A 21,956-nucleotide genomic window follows, 5' to 3' on the forward strand; every position below is an offset into this window, starting at 1 on the left:
TAAGCCTTAAGGTAATCGACCCTCCCTATTATAGGGCATACAAGAGAGAGTCTGTCCCGTCTCCCGAAAGGACCTCCTCCCTAGTTAACTTGTGTTAAAAATAATTTTAAGAAAAATATAATGTACACGAGCAAAAGATGCGTCTCTGGATGGACCTGGTGAAGAGATGAACAAGCGAAGACTCTTGTTTCTAAAACTCATGCAATCCAATTTCAAATTCCAATAAATGGGTGATTAATTCTATACCTCTCGGCCAACACTTCTCATAGTTGGAAACGCTAACTGTAGTTTAAAAAGCAGTAGTTTGAAATCTTATGCAAAATAAATTCATATTAGTTCCATGCAACAAGTATTGCCTATTCTTGTCTTGATTTATTAGCTTTTTTTTCCACTGAATTCCATTTGAAATTGTGAAGACATGGATTGTAAGGGTAACAGTTTTCTTACAAATTGCTAAATAGGTATCGTCATCTTATATGTGTAAGAAGATTTTATCGACTGATAAAATCTGTTAATAATTTTAATCAAATGATAAAAGGTTTTAAAAGCAATTCCTAGTTTATACGAAGACATGTTCTTAACATTAAACAAAATCATGAACTTTAGTTTTCAATTAAAGTTGCCGTTAACCTTCTGGTAGAAAAAAGTAACAGAGTTCTTTCAATTTTCAGTGGTAAAAATCTCAGATAACATCACATTAAATTATGTCATCATTCACTGAATAAATTTCCCTTCAAACGACAGAGAAAAAAAATTTACTCCACAGAATGGAGACTCAGATTTATAAATCTGTAGTCGAACGTTCAATTCATCGATCACCAATGATTACAGAATGGCAGGTCGCAAATTATTGGCGGTAAACTCCTTGAAGTTTCCGGAGGAATTGAAGATAAATTGCTGAGGACTTATGGTTTCCTTCCTGGTCCACGAAGGAAGGGAAAAAATATCAAAGTAAATAGAAGATTTACCCCTACTTCCTCCTGATGCATTACAGCTGTTTATCATATAGATGTACCGCAACTTAGCCAAAAGATTATTTTATTTACGGGATTTATAGCAGCTTCATGACAACTAGTGTTAAAGGCAATAAAACGAGACATTAATTTTATGACACCTGTCACCGTCTTTCCCCAATTTATTCTTCATCCTAAAGACAACTTGATAACTATGATGGTTCCGATTCAATCTAAATTTCCACCGACGATACTTTTATTTATATTGGATCAAAATAATTTTACATGCCATGGCATTCATGGTTATTATTGAGAGAGATAATTAAAAGTTCTTAACTGATAATGCTACAAGCATCAATACTAAAATGCGTAACTATTGCAAAAAAAAATTTTGTTATAATGATAGTTATTTTTACAATAAAGATAAGTGTTGGTATTAAATTACTACTGATTACTTAAATTAGTAACAGATCAATGCTAGTACACTCACGCACAATCTTTCAAAGAATAATTTATAATTCCGTGACGTGTACTGTTAAATACAACAAACAGGAAGCCAATCAATGTTTTTCCTCATTATAAAGAAAACAATTTGGATATATTTGTCTCAATCTTAGTTACATTTATTGTACTTCTATTTATGATGGATAAGAATTATTGGACTGATACGACGTCATGACCTTCACGTATAATTTTGAAACCTTTGGATCACTAATATCTTCAATCATGTTTCGTTATCATTCTTATTGGGCGTAATAGTCAAATACCTATCACAACATTAGCCATATACCATATTCTTTAATCTCCTTTACATTATATTTATAATTCTCTGATAAAAAATCTATTGCACTGGAATATAAGATTTTTTTTAACAGATCTAAGATAATTTTATATCGCTGATTTCAAATCTGCAATCGGTTTTTGTCTTCAAGCTACAGATTTTTTTTAAATGACATTTTTAGTCCATTTTGTATCGAAATGTACAGGTTTAAATTTTTTTACATATAACAAGGATCACGAGAAACTTCTGCAGAGTTAGAGCACATCATTAGGATTAAATTTGCATAGGAACGCATTCCTGGAAAGGTCGAAGGAGGAGTGCTTCCCTATTATGAAGTGTTTCTTCATGTGCTTCTGAAAAAGTGCATGACGGAAAGCCCTCCTAGCCACGAATGACATTTCCGGGCACAGTTTCCTATGCTATTTTAATCCTGATTCAGTGCCTTTTCTTTCCTATAAGTTTGTCGCAACCTTTACGCAACCCCCTTTATATATTACGTTTTCAAACTTGTACATTTCGATGAAAAATGATTTAAAAAGTCATTTTAAAAAGAATCTCTAGCTTTAGGAACAAAACAAATTTCAAATTTGAATTCTCCACACCCGAATCAGTCAATATGAAGTACATCATTGATTATATTTTACATCGTTGTAGAGTGATTTTACTAAGAGGATAGACTTATATAGTTTGGTAATAGATTAGGATATAAAATAATGGATTTTGTCCGAGGGAATCCTAACAATATCAAGTCTTCCACAAATTCAAATTTCTCCCAATACTTGATCAAGGAGTTCCCCTGTCTTCTGAATATGGTTCAAAATTACCAGTCTGCGGATCAGAACATTGGTAGTCAAATTTAAAATGATCATTAAGTATTGTTGATTGTCAGGAATTTGTTGAGAAAATATAAATTTTGTTTCGCAGAAGAAGCTTTAAAGTGTTGGATAACTTTGAAATCATTAAATGAAATTATTGTGTGGTATACCCTCCCACAATGCTGCGAGACTGAAGTAAAGATGATCTAAAAATCACTTCGCAATTCTGGCACCATGTCCGTTAGAGAAATACCAGTATTTCGCTGCCACTCCCAGGCTATGGAAAGATGTGTCGAATTTGTTAGAGCCTTCGAATTAAATATATTAAAATTAAATACCACAAACTCTATATGAATGTATTAGAGAAACAGTAAGATCTGAATCAGTTAAACATCTTTTCCCCAAAAAAATTAGACTTTAAAGGCGTGGCAAACGTATATAAAAAAAATCTTAGCAATACAAAGTCAGATATTTCTCGGATAAAATGGTAAAATAACAATTTAGTAAATTGTTTTACCATATTCAAACAAAAGAGTCAAATAACCATAAATAAAATGTTATTCAAATTGTTAGCTGCGAAAAAAACCCATTTATTAACTGCTTTAACCTAATACGGTTAAACAAGTAGAATTTTATCTAACTAGGACCACCAACTGAAGCCAACTTTCCCTGCAGTTGGGTACAAATTGTAGCAGAGAGGGCTAATCTGCCAATCTCGTGACCGACAGAACGGGTGCTCCAGTCCCAACGTTGACACCACAATATCTCCTCCATTCCTTTCAACTGAGGAAGAACTTCCAGTATACTGCACACCCCAGATAACGATACTCTAATTTACTCATAGATGGAAATACAATAAAACTGCTAAACTATTTACAAATCCAGTTAAATTTTTTTACAGTTTCGAAAAGATGCTAGTTGTAAATGGTTGAATAACTGTATAGTTTTGTATTCATGATGTTCTTAACCATAATAGTTATAAACGGTTTCAAAACTGAAAAGGTTAAAAAAAAATGTTTTTTCACCGTAAATTTTAGGGTTATTTTGATGGACAGACTGCCGATGGTTATTTTACCATAATTTTAGAAAGAAAATTCTAATAGTGTACAGTAAGCCATAGAATCCTACTCCATTGAAATTTCTTGCTGCTAGCTGTGCGTATAATGTAAAAACTACAAAAAATTAGATGGTTTCTTGGGTATGGGTGTAGGTGGAACTCAAAGTGTAATAGCTTTCTCGTCAGGAGTTTTGTGTTATTCTTGTCTAATATAATAAAAGAAATGGAAATTACGAAAATTGGTTAACTTTTTTTTTTCTAAGCTAAAGTTTGATCATTTAAATATTTTTGCTGATTTAAAATTTCAAAAAGGCGTGTGTTTTTTCAATTTCTCATTAATTTTTATACGCGAACGGAAGATATTAACCGAATTTAAATTTTTTATGCTGTTTTTATTTGTATAACAGTACGCAGATGAGCATCAAAGCGTTCCTAAATTCAAATTTGATTTTTTTCTCCACTCTATGGTACATATTTCAAAAACAACAAATTTTAATTAATTTTTTTGCATGACATTTTTTGCACCTTAAATGATTTTCTTATTTCAGATAGTAATCCTTTTCGTATTTTATGCTTCAAACATAGATTTACTGCCTATCTGAGAGACTTCCACGAAATTTAAACTTAAAGATTATCTCCTTTAATATGTTTTTTTCCATACCACCACCAGTTTTGTACTTCAAATCAATTTAAATTATAAATGTTTCATTTCTCAGAAATTATTTTTTGTTAATCTGCTTTGTATAGAGTTGCATTATGTTTCAAATGATGAAATTGTATACACCATTTAACATTTTAATTTTTTATACATTTGTGATTCAAAAACCTATCAAGCATTAATGATACCGCATTTAAAATCTCAGTTTTTTTCTTTTTTCTAATGTTTAAAAAAATAAAACTTTTCTTCAATTTAAAGCGTAATATTATGTTTAGAAGACAATATACTTTAAATATTTTTTAAGAAATACATTAATTTCAAAGAAACGTATCTACATTGCAAAATAAAATAAAAAATTGCTAAAATTTAACTGCACTTAAAATTTGAATTTCTACGCTTCCTATGTAGGAAATATCGTATTATTAAGAAATTAAAAAAGTTATTTTAATAATAATGCAGTAGAATAAAATTTATATTCCGCTTAACTAAAAAATAATTCCAGACTAGCTTCAAATAAACACATTTTGTACAGAGTTATTCTATCACAAGCCAAAAAATAATTGAAAAATTTTTCTACGATCGATTACTTCCATCTCATTTTCTCTTGGCAAGTTATTAGAAAGCTTCATTTTTGGCAACATAACAATAGCATTGTGTTCTTTGAAATAGTGAAAGTCAAAAGTTTCAATTACACATTCAAGAAAGTGAGTCTCTCACAAAAGGCATTGTGTGAGGGGAAAAAAAGTCAGTACATTCAATGACTCAATCCGTCAGAAATAAACTTGTCGAAGCTATTGAAAAGAAATAAATATTTTGGACAAAAGCATATGAAAAATCACCTTGTATCATATAACTATATGAACGAGAACGATGACAAATATCTACTTTGTTCTGTTAGTTCTATCAGTTTGGAGGAAGATAATTTCGAAATGCAAAATAAATATTGAAGCAATTTTCTGATAGCGTGTTTCAAATGCTTTAGAATAAGATTGAAATGTCATATTTACTAACTTTAAGTTAGTATGCACCTATCTTTATTGACAAAGAAGACATCAAGTATTTTCTGTAGTAGTATATGTTATAAGATGAACTTAAATAATGATTGGTATTTATAAACTATAACTTAAATTTTCAAATATATATATAGGCGCTTCCTATGTTTCTTTTTTTCTAAATAAAGGTGAAATAAATACTAACAATAAAGAGTATTACAAATCGTAAATATGTATTTATTTTATTATGAGAAGGTGACCAAGTGCGCTTTTGTAGTATTAAGACAATATAGTAGCACTTCACATAACCTATCAACTTTAATCTGAAGCAGAGATTGGTTGGTTTATTGAAGTTTAATGGTACAAGAGTCAAAATTGGCTATATAGCAGTTACAAAATTAGAGAGTTATATACATTTTTTAAAATTAATGAGTATAGTCCTATTTTTCGATTAGTAGATTCTAAGATTGTTTGAAGCACATATATACAAGGATGGCTGAAATAATTTTTCAATACATGAATACAGAAATTTATCGTTGAATAATACATATTTTTTAATTAAGCACCGTCTACACTGTTAGAGTTTTCATTCTAAAATTATAGTAATAATTATAGTCGACAGTCTGTCCATCCAGTTAACAGTAAAGTTTAAGGTAAAAAAACATAGTTTATCTTTACGGTTTCTAAACCATTTACAACTAATATGGTTTCAAATCCGTAAAAAATAATTTTAACTGTATATTGGAGATAGTTTAGCAACTCTTCTTTGCTGCTATCTATGTGTGAATGATAGTATCGTATTCTAATAGCCCAGTATCACAAATTAGGGAGAGCAGGACACTGGAAACTCTGCTTGTGGCGAAGGGAATGGAGGGAATATTGTGTTGTCAACGCTGGGACTCGAACTCCCGATCTGTTGGTCATGAGATTGACAGAATAGCTGTCTTGGCTATATTATGCACCCATTTACAAGGAACTAAGAGGTTTTATTAGAAGGGCCTAGTTAGTATGATAAAATTCTGTTTGTCTAAGTGAAAGCAGTTAATACACTGTTCTTCTCACAGCTAACAGTTTGAATACCATCCTATTTAGAGTATTTTAACTGTTTTGTTTGAATATGGTAAAATAACAGTTAAGCAAATTGTTATTCTAACATTTTTCAAGGAAATTTCTAACAATGTAGAGTTTTGCCAGAAAGGTAAAATTTTTACTTTTTTTAAACAAGAAAGTATTCTTTTAAATTACTCTATTTTTGGTTGTAAGAACAAAATAAAAGTGGCAAATATTAAATAGTATCCCTATTTGTTTCATTAAAATCTTACTATTTCCCTGTTTATCAAACTGAAAAAAAAACATTTTTTGTATATAATTTTTTAGTTTTTGCCAAAATTTCTTATAAAATGGTAAAAATTCTGTTTGGAGTTGACTATAAGTTAAGCTTGTAGTGTCAAATTATAATAAATTTTATATAGTAATTTATAACAGAGCTTTTAAAATTTGAGCACTTCTGCGAGTAGCGGATAGATGGAAATGTTAGTTGCATGATTTGGTCTCTGAGATTAATGTTTTCGAGTAAAATTTAATAAATCTACACCCTTCAAAACAATATATTTAAGAAAAAAATTTCTTCTAATAATCAGAAGTGGACGACCTGGCTCAAAGGAGGAAAAATAAGAGTTTTAATTTGAAACAAAAAAAGTTATTTAATAGGGATTAAAATCGAACTTGTGATCAATTTTAATTTTTTCCTAATGAGAAAGAAGTTTTTAGAAAAATCTACTTTTAAGTTGAATAGGTTTCATAATTTGAAAATTTTTAAAATATCGATTTACAGTGTGCGAAAAAAAATTCAATGTATAGTGTACGAATTTTAAAAAAAATTAACAACTTATAATCTAATGACAGGATTACTACTTACTAAAATTAAGTTTAATGGTTTGAAGAGTTAACTAAAATGTATTACTTTTCTTCAGCAATATTTAAATTTCAAAATCAGACTTAAAAACTCTTTCTAAATAAATGTATCCTTTTTTGATAGATCTGAGTTCAATGCGAGGACGATGAAGAAAAAAAATGACTATCTCTCTATGGGTGTTTTAGCCCAAGTCTACCCCTATACTTTAGGTGTAAATAACCCAAATTCATCACTACTATATAAATTCATTCAGAGAAAGTGAGTTTTTGAGTCTGAATATGTTTTATAAAATTAACGTCTGCTCTGAATGTCAAAATAGTATTTGCATTTCGTGTTAAAATATCATCTGCTCTAATTTATTAGCAGATAAATTCTTCAACATTTTAGTCCGCATTTTAATGATTGATTATTGAATATTATTATATTAGTTAAAGTGTTCCTTTATTTTGTACGCAGTGCATAATCTTTTTTCTTCTACAAATTCACTTTTATAATTTTCTCAACAACTTACATTCCGCCAACATAGCAAAATAATTTTTTAAACTTAAAATGTTGTCAGAACTAGTTATATGCTTAATTAAGCTCTAGTTAAATATTGAAAAAAATAAATTTGATATCTAGCTAATAAAAGAACTTTCTCACGTATATCAAAATATCACACAGAATTGGAGGACAAAGGTGAATTTTCCATTTATGAAACTTTGTGTTTATCACTTTCTAATTTTAATAAAAATAGAACTTGTTAATTAAAAAGGTGCAGTTTAAATAATTCTAAACTATACTCCATATACATTGTAATACTTATCATAGTTTGTAACAAAGAAGACAATGTATTGTATAGCATTTATTCTAAATAAAGAAGCGATGTAATATGAAAATCTAACTATTAGCTAATTTTTCAATTTGTTACCAGCAGTGAAGATTATTGAACTTTTCTTAAAGGAATGCAAAGAGCCGAAATTATTTTGTCGGATAATCATTTTGCATTTGAACTAATTGAATTTAAAATTAATTGATGAGCTAAAAATGTTTATCAAAAATTGCTAATCATGTTCTGCTGGAGTAGCAAAGTTTCGCATAATCAATAAAAACTTTCATAAGCTTTCCTTATTTACTAATTTTCTGAATTCTAAAATAGGGAATCAATTACTAAAGTATTTCTTTCATAGTGCATTTTATTTCAATTCCGTGCAAATTAAGAATGAATAAACAGTAAAATTGAAATGGGTCGGATTGTGTAGAGGTTTATATGCTCTATAATGAATGAGTTTTAAATAGTATAGATTGTTTATTGAGAAATATGACTTTTAAAATAAGTTATAAATATGTTGTGAATGTTGAATATGTTTTTATATTTTAAAAATGTGAGCACTTTTTAAAATAAATTGCAGTTAAATAAGATTTTATAGTTTAATAATTAAGTTTCACTTTTATTGTTATATGAGTATATTATAATCTTGAAAATTTAGCCATAGAGCTCTCGCCTCCCAATGAGATGAAATGGATTCGAATTCCAGCGATGGTTGGTCGATACGAATACCCGACTCGCACCAACCATAGTTCGGTCGTAAAATACCCTCCATGGTAGACGAATCATGGTATAATCTATCAGACTAATCTAATCTATCTAATCTATCAGACTAATCATGGATGGTTTTCGCGGTTTTCTTTTCCATTTAGGGCAAATGCGGGTTAATTCCATCAAAAAATCCTCCAAGGAGACAAATTTCTCCCAATACTTGACCCAGGAGCTTCCTTGTCTTCTGGGTTGGGCTCAAACTACGAGGCTATAGAGTTGTAACGTAATTTGCATTTAACACGCTCACTTCTTTGAACGGCTGTTATTCTTGTCCGAAAACCAAGTTCTCTCCCTGTTATTTTTGAAATGCGTATTAAAGAGAATTCTCTATACAAAGTTGTATACATTCAAAATGCTCGGCAATTTTGAAAAAAAAAATCAAGTAATCTAAATAGACTTAGTGGCTATGCATCAAGAATATTGATTATGGTAAACCTTCACTATCATGTGCTGGTATTATTAGTACCATTCCAAGAACGCAATTAATTTTTTGAGTTAATTTTTTTTAAAAATTAGTACAGTTTTCTTTCCTTCGTTAAACTTAAATTCTTTTAATGAAATGAAATTCTTAGTCTAATCATCTAAACTCATCGAGAAGAACAACAAATAACAAAAGAATGAAATAATTTATAACTTTAATTTGTGTCATTTTTGCAATTAAGTTTTGTGTATTTTTGCGCAGCAATAGTGATCGAATTTTTGTACTCATCTGGTAGAAAACATTTGAGTACAAACTATTAGATAGGTTTTTCAGACTTGATCCCGTTTGAAAATGATAAAACCCAACAAATAAAAGATTTTCTTTAAAACACAACAAAATTGATTAAAAGATCTTTTGACTCGTTTAAATAGAATTTAAAAAAAAAAGAAAAAGAAATCTTATAATTCAACAACTGGGGTAATTTTAATAAACATTAATTTATATGCAAAGTAAACTTAATAATTTGTTTTTTAAAACCGTAATTTAAATTGAGAGAAATATTACTTAAAAAAGTTTATGAGTAATTAATAAAAACATAATATAAAATAAAAACAATGATATGAAACAATAAAAACACATTTAAAATAATCAAAATTGCAAAGGCGATCGCATAGAGTTTATTCGAATTCGTCACAATTTTACTCCGAACTAACAAAATTCGATTAAAATATACATATTTATAATCGAAATTCATTAAAAGTTTTGAAATAAACTCTGCAAGAATTTATAAACTAATGATGCTTTAAAAGTAAATGCCTAATAACTTTTGTAATCAATTTCCAACCTTTCAGAACAGATCAAATGTACAGTTTTCTTTATAGAATACAATGGTTTTGAAAAAAAATTTAAACATTTTAACAAATAAATAATTAATTTCTTTTAACTTACAATTTTTGAGAATAGTGTTTATAGAGCTTCTGATTTTAACTGTCATTGAAAACCTATTAAGCATTAAACGTTAAAGATTTCAGAAAATGTATTCCTCAAGCAACGTGATTTTAAAACTAATAAAAGGTGAACTATGTGCAAAAATAACTGTAAAGTTTTAAAAGAATATTTCTCCCATACGTGTGAATGACATATTGATTTCGTAAATGTGGAAAAAATTCACATAGCAAGGGAATATAAAGCGTGAAGAAAAAAAATAGTCTCCTCTAAGCACCGTCAGTAATTATTTTTTTAACAATGATCATCTTACAGCAGTCAAATTATTTTGTTCGTCATTATTTGTCCTTTTTTTCCATCATTATATACCTATATTCCATTAAGAACATATCAGATTCAGAAACATGTAAATGAACCCCATTTCTTTATCATAGATTTATAAGAATAATATATTATCATAGATTTGTAATTTTATAAAATTTGATTTTAGACTTAAATTTTATTCGTTCGTTAAAATTAAGTTCGGATTAAATTTACGTTAAATTCCCATAATATCGAAAACTTATTCAGATAAAATACAGTCGCTTTCATTTTAAGATTAATTTTAATGCGTTTTTGTTTCACATCAATAAGTGGGTTTTTATTTTACATGTTTTGTTTTAAAGTAATATTTTTCTAAAAATTAAGTTCTAGTTTTGTTTTAAATAAATTTGCCAATTTAATTTTTATATTAGTTAATTATTAAAATAATCCCAATTATAAAATCTAGAATTTTTTAATATTTTTCAAAAAAATACATATTTAAACGAGATAAAAAAATATTTTAATATGGAAGCTTTAAATCTAGGTCGTAATGCTTTTGAAAAAAATCAAAACTTTCAAATAGGATAATACCTAAAAAAACTATAAAATTGTACTATTTTCTAATGTGACTCAAATGCTATACATTAAGAATGCTTAACGCCAGCTAAATACTCATCTTTTGCGGGTTACAATATTATAAAATATGAAATAATTAATATTAATTAACGCTAAGCAAACAAGCTTTAAACAAAGACAAAGCCATCCCAGTAACAGGGTAAAAAATTAATTTTATTTTTTGTTGCTTTTCTCGAAGACTTTAATTATTAGTTTATGCAAGATATGTTTAGAATTTGAACTCAAAAGAAAGAATTATCTAGGCTAGTAACAATTTATAAAAATAATAACTTAAAAAAGTAGTTAGACATAACAAATAATTTTTTTAATAGCGGTCACCCTATGGTACTCAAGATTTACCACAAGATTCTCGAGTTCAAAGTATTTACATTCTTTTGCATTTGAATGTCTTGCATTTGGAATAATCTGTATAGAAATTCGTATTTAATGCACATTTCATACTGAAGAAAGAGAAAATTGTTTTTTAGACAGGAAAAACAGGCGTTAAAAGAACTAACTACTGCTTTAATTATTACCTAGTATTTAGGAACTTTTAGTTCACTTAAAATATTTTAAAAAGTAAACATTAAAGAATTTTCAATTTAAGGATTTTTTTTCATGGAATCATCGACTTCGTTAAATATCGGTCTGACTATATTTTTCTACATTTTATTTTAAGCATATAATATTTGCAAATAACTCTTTAAATATCCCAGTTACGAATACAATCAATTGTATACTATACAATTTGTAGACATAGTATCTAAGTAAATCACTGAATTATAAATACAAGGAAGCGATTCATTACTATTTAATAAACCAATTAAGTTTTTCCCTACTTTTAGTTCTGACTTAAATTATTTTAATCATCAAACTAGAATAATACAACAATATATATAAATGAAATTATAAGACCTCTAATTATATTTTCCCAATCATTTACAAAAGTTTTTGTCTGTAGAAAATGTACGAACATATACTTTCAAAGAATCATAAAACAAAAAGAAAAACATTTAAGTAACTTTCTAAGTATTTTTTTCTTCTTTCTAAGTATTTTATACTACAAAAAATATTGCTTGATAAACAAAACTTCAATATAAAATACCATTGGTGATTTGCAGATCGCATAAGGTCCGATCACAGTCAACGTTTTAAATTTAATTATTTGCATAATTCAATGCTTAAATCTATTAATTAAAATTCTATTAATTGAACTATTGAATTGAATCTATTAATTGAACTTGATAACTAAACTCTAATAATTTAATTAATCTATTAATTAAAACTAATCTGACTGACATGGTGTTTAAAATTATATATTTTTATTTTCGAATATCATACAATTGTAATAATTAATTGAAGTAAAAAAGAACTTACAGTTCCCCGTCAACTAATTTTACTTCCTTTTCTTCATAAGGCATTTTTCTTGAAAATTTGTATACGCGTGAAATACTGAATACTAAAACTACGTTTTAACTATAACTGAACACAAATCAAACTTTAAAAAAAAAAAAAAATCTGGCAACCTTACCCCTTGAGGTTATTCTCGCCAAAAGGTATCGCCAGTGTCTGCAATCTTCAATGTACAATTGTTAACCTTACTAAGAATTGTAAAGTTCGGGGGGGGGGAATGCAAAAAAAGCTGGTGGGAGGTCGTCATCTTTCATTACATCTAGGTTTCTTACCATTGAACACAAAGGGGTAGCAAACGAATACAATAAGGGTACTAGTTATTTATCACCTGAAGCAATGACGGACCCAAACAAAGCTTGGCTTTAAAATCGTAATATAATATTAAGAGGAGAAATATTCAACTCCTCGTGTGTTAATATTTCTCTTTTTATTCCCAAAAAAAATTAAAACAAGTTACCCTTAAAATCAATAAGCGCATTTGAGAGGCAAACGTTTAGCTGCTACCGTAATTCAGACATCAAGATTTTATATTCTTTGATAAAACGTGTACATGTGAATTTTTCATGGAACATATTTTTCCTAAGGAATACATTACGCGGACAGATTTTTCCATTATATCATAAATTTCACAGGATTTGTCGTAGAAAATAGACATTCCCTGTTCTTATAGATGCAAACGTTTAGTTTCAGATTTTAATTATAAATTAAAATCAGAGAAGTTCTAAAATCTCCAATTTCAATCGATTAATAAATTCAAGTCGTAACTATGCTTTTAAAATTTATAATTTCCCTCCTACTCCACTAACAAAGATGTCAATTGATTTATACTAAGTTGGCTTTTTAAATCAATTAAAAAGACTTTGTAAGTTTTAAAGCAGTCCTTAGAGGCAATGAACTAGTTTCTTTTCAAAATGCTTAGCTCCTGTTATTGTTGGTTTACGTCAATCTAGAACTACAGGAACGTTAATCTAGAACTCTAGGCTATTTGCGACTGTCTGGGAAACATTCTTGAAGAGGATCTGCAGATATGTCATCATAATTTTATCCTCTGCAGAGGGAATGGCTCCCCTACATCAGTAGACCAACAACTTATGCTCGAAGTCGAGCATTTCACGGTAGAAGAGTTTAACGAGTACCAATAACACACATCCTTGCTCCCCTTAGCAGGCTAACGAAAGTGGCATCACCCACTCGCACTCTGATTGCAACCAATGATGCTTGACTTCGGTGTTCAACTTGGAACCGTGTTTTAACAATCGGTCCACTGCAAGACCACTGTTACAAATCACACATCTATACTTTTTAAATTAAAAAAAAATGGCTAAAAAATTCTAACATATTTATTGCATTTGAAAGAATGATAAAAAGCGAGCAATTAATAATTTTTTCATGATAAATATTCATTAAAAGTTATTTCTTTACATTTTGTACTTTCATAATTTGAAGAACATGTTCAGAAATTTTAGTAAAATTTTTCATGCAAAGCCGAAAAAAAATTAAACATTTTATGGGTTAATATATAATATTCAACAAAATAATCAATGAAATTAATTAAGAAGCTCAAAATAAAAAATGACTAACACCATGAGACTTCAAATTTTGCGATGGTACGCTAAAAGACTACTTTCTTCTCTTCTTTTTTTTGGAAAATTTTCGAAAGTGGTAAAATGGAGTTTTGTTCTATCACAACTAATTTTATACTTCATATGAAATATAGAGAGCAGGAGTTTACTGTCATACATATTTGTTTTGAAATTCGAGACTAGTTGGAATCTGCCGGTTTTATTTTAAGTGCCTGAATTATGTATTTGTACTACAACCATTTTTTTTATTATCTAATTTAGGTTATTTCATTCATCCAAAGTAAAATTGCAAGAGGAGTAGAAAGAAATTTATAATAAGTTTAAATTTGTCTTGAAATTCTAAGCAGTTCTTTCCTTCCAATGCAATTACAATAAGAATACATATAATGAATAATGTATTGTAATAATAAATTCTTTGAAGGACTACGGTGGCTCAGTTTTATTGAATTCCACGAGGAAGCGAATAAAGAGATTTTTTGGTGCGCTTTGTAGTCGCGAGTAGCACAATAACAATGATTAATATAAGGTAAAACTGATTATAGTTTAAATAATGCAAATATTGCTTTTAAGCAATAAGTTAAAAATTTCAGTTTTATAGACAAAAACTTTTGGTTCTATAGCATTGAATAAATTATTGAAACTATTTGTAAAAAATTATAATGTCGCACCATAAAATATCAAACAGAATTGTAAAAAGATATATTTATGCACATTTTCTAACCATTTAAATGCTAATTTTATCGAGGTGCACTTGGTGGAAAAATTTTCACTGAAGCACCTGTACGTCAAGCCTTATATGTGTGTATATCCAGGAAATGGAGATAAATATTTTACTATGGTGCCCTTGCTCCAAAACTTGTTTGGCGATCGCGAAGAAGCGATAAATGCAGCCAGTTATAAGCAGGGGATTAGAAACCTTATCATAGACAGGGGTGGTAATCGCAGACTGGTTTGAGGGATCAAACTTTTCAGATACCGAAATCCTTTTAACTTTAAACCACCCACAGTGCATTGTGCTTTTGTAATGAGGTGTTTGGTGTGACTTATTGATTTTGTATTGTTGATTTTCTAAGAAATTTGTTCATTAAGAATACTGTCCAAATAATATAGCATTCGAAATAAAGTAGAATGATGGCATAGAATTAGTTTCTAGATTAATTATGTAAAATAAATTTAGAAACAAGATCGCATATAAATGAAAAATATGTATATTAAATGCATATATATGAAAAAGCCAGCCTGTGTGTTCGGATAATTTGTTAATATCGATGAACATGAAAAAAAGTTATCAGGATAATTAAATTAAGCATAGTTTTAATATGAATTACTGATTATTGGGGAAAACCTATGGTCAAATATATATTTTGGGATAAATATCGCATAGTTTTAATTCTAAGAATCGTACCTTTTCTCGAGTTCCAATATTAAAAAGTTATGATACTTTCCATACATTAGCCTTTTAATATCAAATAAATTTGCTAGCGAAGACATTGCAGAAAGGAATAATTTGTAAAAGTTGAATAACATTAATCAAATAATAAAGAAAAAGGTAATTTGTTTGGGAACTTTTTTTTAAGGCGACTAATTGAGAAAAATGAAGGTAAAACCGGATCAAATATTCAGTATGTAAACCATCTGTCAAGCACTAAATTCGATAACATAATTAATCGGTAATATTATTTATTATTTAAGATGAATGTTAATTAGCGTCAAACATAGATAAATGTTATTAATGGAATTAATCTTAGTATAGATTTTATGTAAAATGCTGAATAATGGAGAAATCAAATGAATGTCAGAAGCATAATTTTTGGACAAATTTTGCTTTTCTTTTTTCTGTGTCCTTCTGATACGAAGCTATGTTTGCCTTACTTTAGTAGACTGAAATCATGTAAATAAGTCTGAAAATGTTCTATAATGACGGTAAGGATAATTAAAAAGACTCTACAAATTTAATCAAATATTGTCTATGCAAAGGAGAAAAAAAATAAAATAAGAATTGTGAAAATAAAAACTTGGAAGTAAAAAGGAAATACATGGAAGTGGAATACTTAATTGAATTAGAATTTGGGTTTAATATCAGAAGAGCCGGATTAACCTACATTGCACCCAACTTAAATGATATTTCGCAATCAACGTCAGTGTTAAAAATATTTTTTTTAGAGAGAGGGATTTAAGTTTCTCAAATTTTTGTTATGATATTACGCATATAAAAATAGATCGAGTTTGTAAATTATCAACACTTCATAGCAAACCGATATACTCTTATAACAAACCGATGTGTTATACAAAGTTAACACCTAAGAATTATTACTTTAATATTTGACCAAAAAAAAATACTTACTATTATTCTTAGTTTTTTTTATTACCCACGTCAAAATTCATGCTGGTACCAGCAACAAAAATATGCTAGTTTTTGCTGTGTATTGCTAGGTCTGCTAGATTTTCATACTAGTATATACTTTTTTATGCTTGCCAGCATACCATGCAAGATACCTAGCATACATCGTACCAGCATGATAAGCTATGTATAAGCATCTCATGCTTATTAGCTGTTTAAGCTGGCTCCCAAGCATGGTGAGGTAGGTACCTTAGCAAGTTATTATATGCTTTTTTATGCTTGCCAGCATCACATGCTAGATACCTAGCATTCATCGTACTAGCATGATAAGCTATGTGCAAGCATCTCATGCTTATTAGCTGTTTAAGCTGGCTCCCAAGCATGAAAAGGTAGATACTTAACAATCTATTACATGCTTTTTTATACTTTCCAGCTTAATATGCTCTACAGACAGCTGAGGCAAAAATAGCATTTTTTATTTTTATCAAATCCTTAGACCTTGTTATATTTATTTAAAGTATGTCCCTAGAACTTGTTTAAATTTTATTATCAAGATTATAAAATTTTTATTATGGTTAATTAGACTAAGAAATGAAGAAAAAAAATATTGTTAAATATATGGAATTAAAACTTTTATGCTTCGATTTATGTTTGCATTGTTTACCAAAGTATGAAAGGAGACACTTCACAAGGGCTTATGAAGACACTTATGAGGGAACATCTAAACGCCGATTACCAAGTAAAGCTAAATGTTGTTTTATATTGAGTTACGAAGCCTCTTTCACAAGAAGCAGTTGTTATTGTCCCAATTAGAGCAATTAAATTCAGAATATATGAATAACGTTTTGTTGTCAGCTTCCATATTTACAGATATATTATTCATTGATTGATTTTTTGAAGGGGATATTTTTTCAAGAACAGAACAACTATGATTTGAACAACAATTTTACAAAGAGTATTCTTCAATCTCGGTAAATTTTTTAAGGAGTAAAATTCAAATCCCATATGGGAGATATGCATTTAGAAGTATATGCATTTAGTATTGATGAATTCTATTCCCTGAAATTTTAAACGGGGTATAAACTTTGACAAAAAAGGGGACAATTCACAAGAGTGTCTTTGTCTCATAGAACCTGTTCTAAGCTGAGAAAAATAAATCCTACACTAAAAGCAATTATCCTAAGATGGTGGATATGCAATAATGAATTACGCTTCTCTCAGTTATTTACAATTAAATGTTTTGTTTTTGTAACGTTATTTAAAAGAATTTCAACTGCTAATTATAATTGAATTTTGTAAATAATGCAATGCGTGCATCCTTAAGTTTTAATAAGCATGAGAATTTTAGTATTATTAAATTTTGGGGGAAAATACAATTTAAATTTCAAAATGCTTGAAATGAATAAATATCCTTAATTTTACTTATTAGTTCATAGAATAAGCTTAACACGAAAAAAAAAGAAAAAACAACGCCGCTTTTTAAATCCATGAATTTGAAACAAAGATGCAAAGCACAAATTATCTAAAAAAAGAATATAAAATATCTTATAAAAATCAAACAAGTTTGCAAGGATTCTAAATCAACTTAATTGAAATTTTGCTGCTATTCTATTTTTTACACATTCCAATGAAAACTAAAAACAAATTATCACAGTATTCAACTTCAATGAAACTAAAAAGTTGACTTTATTAATTATACTCAATAATAAAAATTTTTTAAGGAAGAAAAATACTTCAGTAGATAAATATTCCTCTTCTTAATTAGGTGAATAAAAACACAGCACACAAATCGAATTTCAGTTTTAGATATAATTAGCATAGGAATTTCAGAAACAGATTTATAATCCACAAATTCGTTTTTCATTTTCTATTTAACAAAGATACCAAACTTTAATTAAAAATACCGAGCTCTAATAATCTTGAAATTCGCAGTGTCTCATGGGAAATATATCTCAATCCATAATGACTATGTCAACAAATTCCATTAAATGAACTCAAAATAAAATAAAAAGCTGCGTAACATGAAACAACCATAGTTATTAGTCTAATGTTTTAACCGCCCGAGTTTTTAGCATGAAAAAAGTATTTTTCAGTTTTCCCGAAACGAATAAACGAACGAATATTATTTGTCGGGTAATCATACTGCGATGAACAAATTAGTTTTGAAATAAATTAATGCGCTGAATAAGCTGAAAAAGAAAATAAATGTGTTCCAATGAGATATATAAGACTGAAAATTTTCGAATTTAGTGTCTCATTCATTACTTTTTTTAATTAATGAAACTATAATTTAAGATTCCGTAACAAAATGTTATTTCATTTAATTTTACTTAATAACTCAAAACTTAATTGAAGTTAAAAATATGCTTAAATTGTTTTAGAAATAATGAGGTAGCTTTTCTTAAAATTTTTATTACAATTCATTTTAATAATCAAGCATAAAACTTTTAATCAAGCTTTTGTTCAAGTATTAATCTAATCAAACTTTGAATAATCATTCCAATTTTAAAAGGCGTAGGTCTTTTAAAAAATTAGTTTTTTAATAAAAGTAGATTTCCTTAAACTGTAAAGAATTGTTTAATAAATAATTATTCTTTAAATTAAGTTTTAATTAAAAGAATTCTCAATAATTTTTTATTAAGTTTTTGATTATATCTTTTTTTTTAAACCGCAAACGCTTAGAGTAAAATATCTTTAATAATTGAGTAAAATATCTTTAATAATTATTAAGAAGTTGAAAGGAAATAAAGGACTAATATTCCTCTAGAAAATTGATTAAAAATTTAAATTAAATTTATCTTAATTCTCTAAACGTATTTTTATGCTTGCTGTATAATTATCTACAGGTGATCTCTCTACCCGAAAAGCTAGTTTTTAATGGCGCCTATTCGGTTCTTATTTTGATTTTGTTTAATAAATATATTTAAGCATAAATACATCTTTAGACTGATGATAAAATAAAGTACAAAAAAATTATGTACAGAGTTCCAAAAAGCACTGAACTGGTACGTAAAGCATGTATCTATCGCTTTATGAGGTAGTTCATTTCCTTTTACATTATTTACTTTATCCCAAAATTTGTTTATCTACATTTCTTATAACACAGCAACATATTTGAAAGTAATTAGTGCTCAGACCAGTTTTAGACAATAAATGACTTGCAGTTGTCCAAAAATGAAAAAAAAAATGGTTCATTCTGGACTTTTTTTTTAATGAAATATGATGACACAATGTGCTTACATAAAATATAATTAGCATAAAAATTCTATTAGTAAACAATCCATCATTAAATAATTCTGTCAAGTGATCTTGCTGTTGAGTTTAAAATTTGAAATAAAATTGTATACCTTTTATAAGATTTTGATATCTGTTATATTTATTAATTTTCAATATTGAACAAGAATTTTTTTTTTCTAAAACCCTTCGGATAAGATTTTTAAACATCATTTTCTCATGCTACAAAATTGCTGAAATTAGTTACCTGTAAAGAAATATTGATTGATTGATCAGGTAATATGTGGTATAAATTTTTAAGAAATAGATTGAAAGTTTTAAGTTTTCTTTAAAAAAAAAGAAAAAAGCATAAATTCAGTTAGTATTTTCTAGAGCTTATGTAACATAATTAATTATAAATTTAAAGTTCCCTTATGAAACTTAGATAGATTTCAAACAATTTTAGTATTTCCGTCTGGGTTCGACACAATATTTTTCAAAACAGTCTTAATTAAAACTTTAATTTTAGTTTTGGTAAACTTTAAAAATTGAAATTTTTTTTTTCAAAATGAAGACAAATTTGAGCATAAAAACTATCTTTTTAAGTAAAGCTATCAGCTCTACAACAAATTGCAATAAATAAAAACTAAAAAAATTTTCTAGATCTATAGTATAGTTATTTCTGTTTAGAACTAAAATGTTTATAAGATTCCAAGTGCACAATGAAATAGAATTAAATATATTGTTCAATATTGATATATTTAAGGGTAAATTCTAAACATTCTTACTTAAAGTGTGATAAAAATAATAAATTCACTCTTGGACCATAGGTTTAGTGTGAATAACATATTAGGTGTATAACATAAATAACATAATGCAAAATTTACATTCAAAGTTTCAAAAAATTCTATTATAAGCTTTTCTTGTAAGCAGGTTTTCTTAAAATCAACATTATTCTGAAAATGCATTTTAAGTAAGTGTAACTTCTGTTCTGTTTTGTCTCTCAGCATGCAAATAAACAACTATAACATCCTTCTAAAGACATTAGAACAAAAATTAAAGAAACTAATTAACAAAATTCTCATTTGACAAAAAAAAGTAAAAAGCTTCATAAAAACTGCAGATTTTCTACCAGACGAATACCTTAAAACATTTAATTATTAACAAAATCAATGTTAAACGTCTATCCTAACATTTGATTGAACAAATTTTTAAATTGCTTGTAATGTTTTTAAATCAAATGTGCGATTGTAGAATTATAGTCGCAAATTTACCAGAGAAATCATAGATTAACTGAAGAATGGGTACCACGTTGAAAAAGAAGGATAAATTTTTGTACATTTCCTTCGCTTAAATGACTGTATAAAATTAAAATATTGTTATAGCCAAACATAAATAAACTTAAATTACAATAATAAAAGTAAAAGAACTATTGAATTGAAGTTAAGGATTTTCTGAGTTGTTACACAATTTATTAAACGCCAAATAAAATATTGAGTTCTTTGAACCCCAATTAGTTTGTAGTGAATTTATTTACGCAGCTGTTTTTTGACTTTAAAAAATTGTTAATTTGAAATATGTAATTTAAAAAATAGCGTAAAAGGACTTACAATTCATCCGAAGTTTCTTTTTCATATTCGGGCATCTTTACGATTAATCCTCGTTAAACAGAGTCTTGTCTCACTATTGACAAATTCAGAAAATAAAACGTCACTTTTGCTAACAGTGCATTCGTTTCAAGTACTTGTTTACAATTCAACATTTTGATTTAATTCTATATGCTTCGAAATATACACCAGCGCAATAGGACCTGCGCAGAAACTACTTATAGGTTCAAATGTTGTTTAAATGGAAAACTTCTAACTTAGAACGTTATCTTTAAAGAAGTATTTTTTCTTTGTATAGTGGAAATATAGCGGAAGTTTCGAGTATAGCGGAATCATTACATTAACATTTGGTCGAAAATTATAGCATCTTAATCTAATACGTTGGATTAAAGGTATTTTTCACAAAAAAATTAGTGTTATAAAAGATTTCATTATTCACTTGATATTAGAATACTTAAAAAATAAAGAATTCTAGACAAATCAAAAAAACTAACATGAACATACCTTTAGGAGGATTTTTTTTTACATTTGTGTGAATTTTACTTACTCAATCACTTAGGCTATCTTTTTTCAGTTTTTGTTAATTATTAATACTATTCTGTGTTTTTAGAAAAGTCGTCGCCTATTAAATTCATAATGGTGAGTTTTGTGAGTATGTTAAACTCAGCATTCAAACTTGCTAGAGACAACTTCTAATCAAATAAAATTTCCAATATTAACAATAATCTTTTTTAAATTAAAAAAGCTACGAAGAACACCGCAGTT

The 21,956-nt window shown here is 27.8% G+C and overlaps 1 protein-coding gene across 2 annotated transcripts in view; it reads right to left on the reverse strand.

Annotated features, from left to right (window-relative positions):
• LOC107449702 (uncharacterized) overlaps positions 1 to 21,467 on the reverse strand; it is a 33,445-nt gene extending 11,978 nt beyond the window's left edge. The window contains exon 1 of one of the 2 annotated variants that reach the window (XM_016065312.4): positions 21,195 to 21,467. In XM_016065312.4, the coding sequence (XP_015920798.2) occupies positions 21,195 to 21,229 (35 nt within the window). In that variant the 5' untranslated portion in view covers positions 21,230 to 21,467. Of the gene's footprint in view, positions 1 to 12,411; positions 12,546 to 21,194 lie in introns of those variants that run through there. The other variant, XM_016065311.3, reaches the window with a different exon arrangement.
• Between the last annotated feature and the right edge of the window lie 489 nt (positions 21,468 to 21,956).

The sequence above is a fragment of the Parasteatoda tepidariorum genome, chromosome 5 (assembly GCF_043381705.1).
Source record: "Parasteatoda tepidariorum isolate YZ-2023 chromosome 5, CAS_Ptep_4.0, whole genome shotgun sequence".
In the NCBI taxonomy this organism is placed as follows: domain Eukaryota; kingdom Metazoa; phylum Arthropoda; class Arachnida; order Araneae; family Theridiidae; genus Parasteatoda; species Parasteatoda tepidariorum.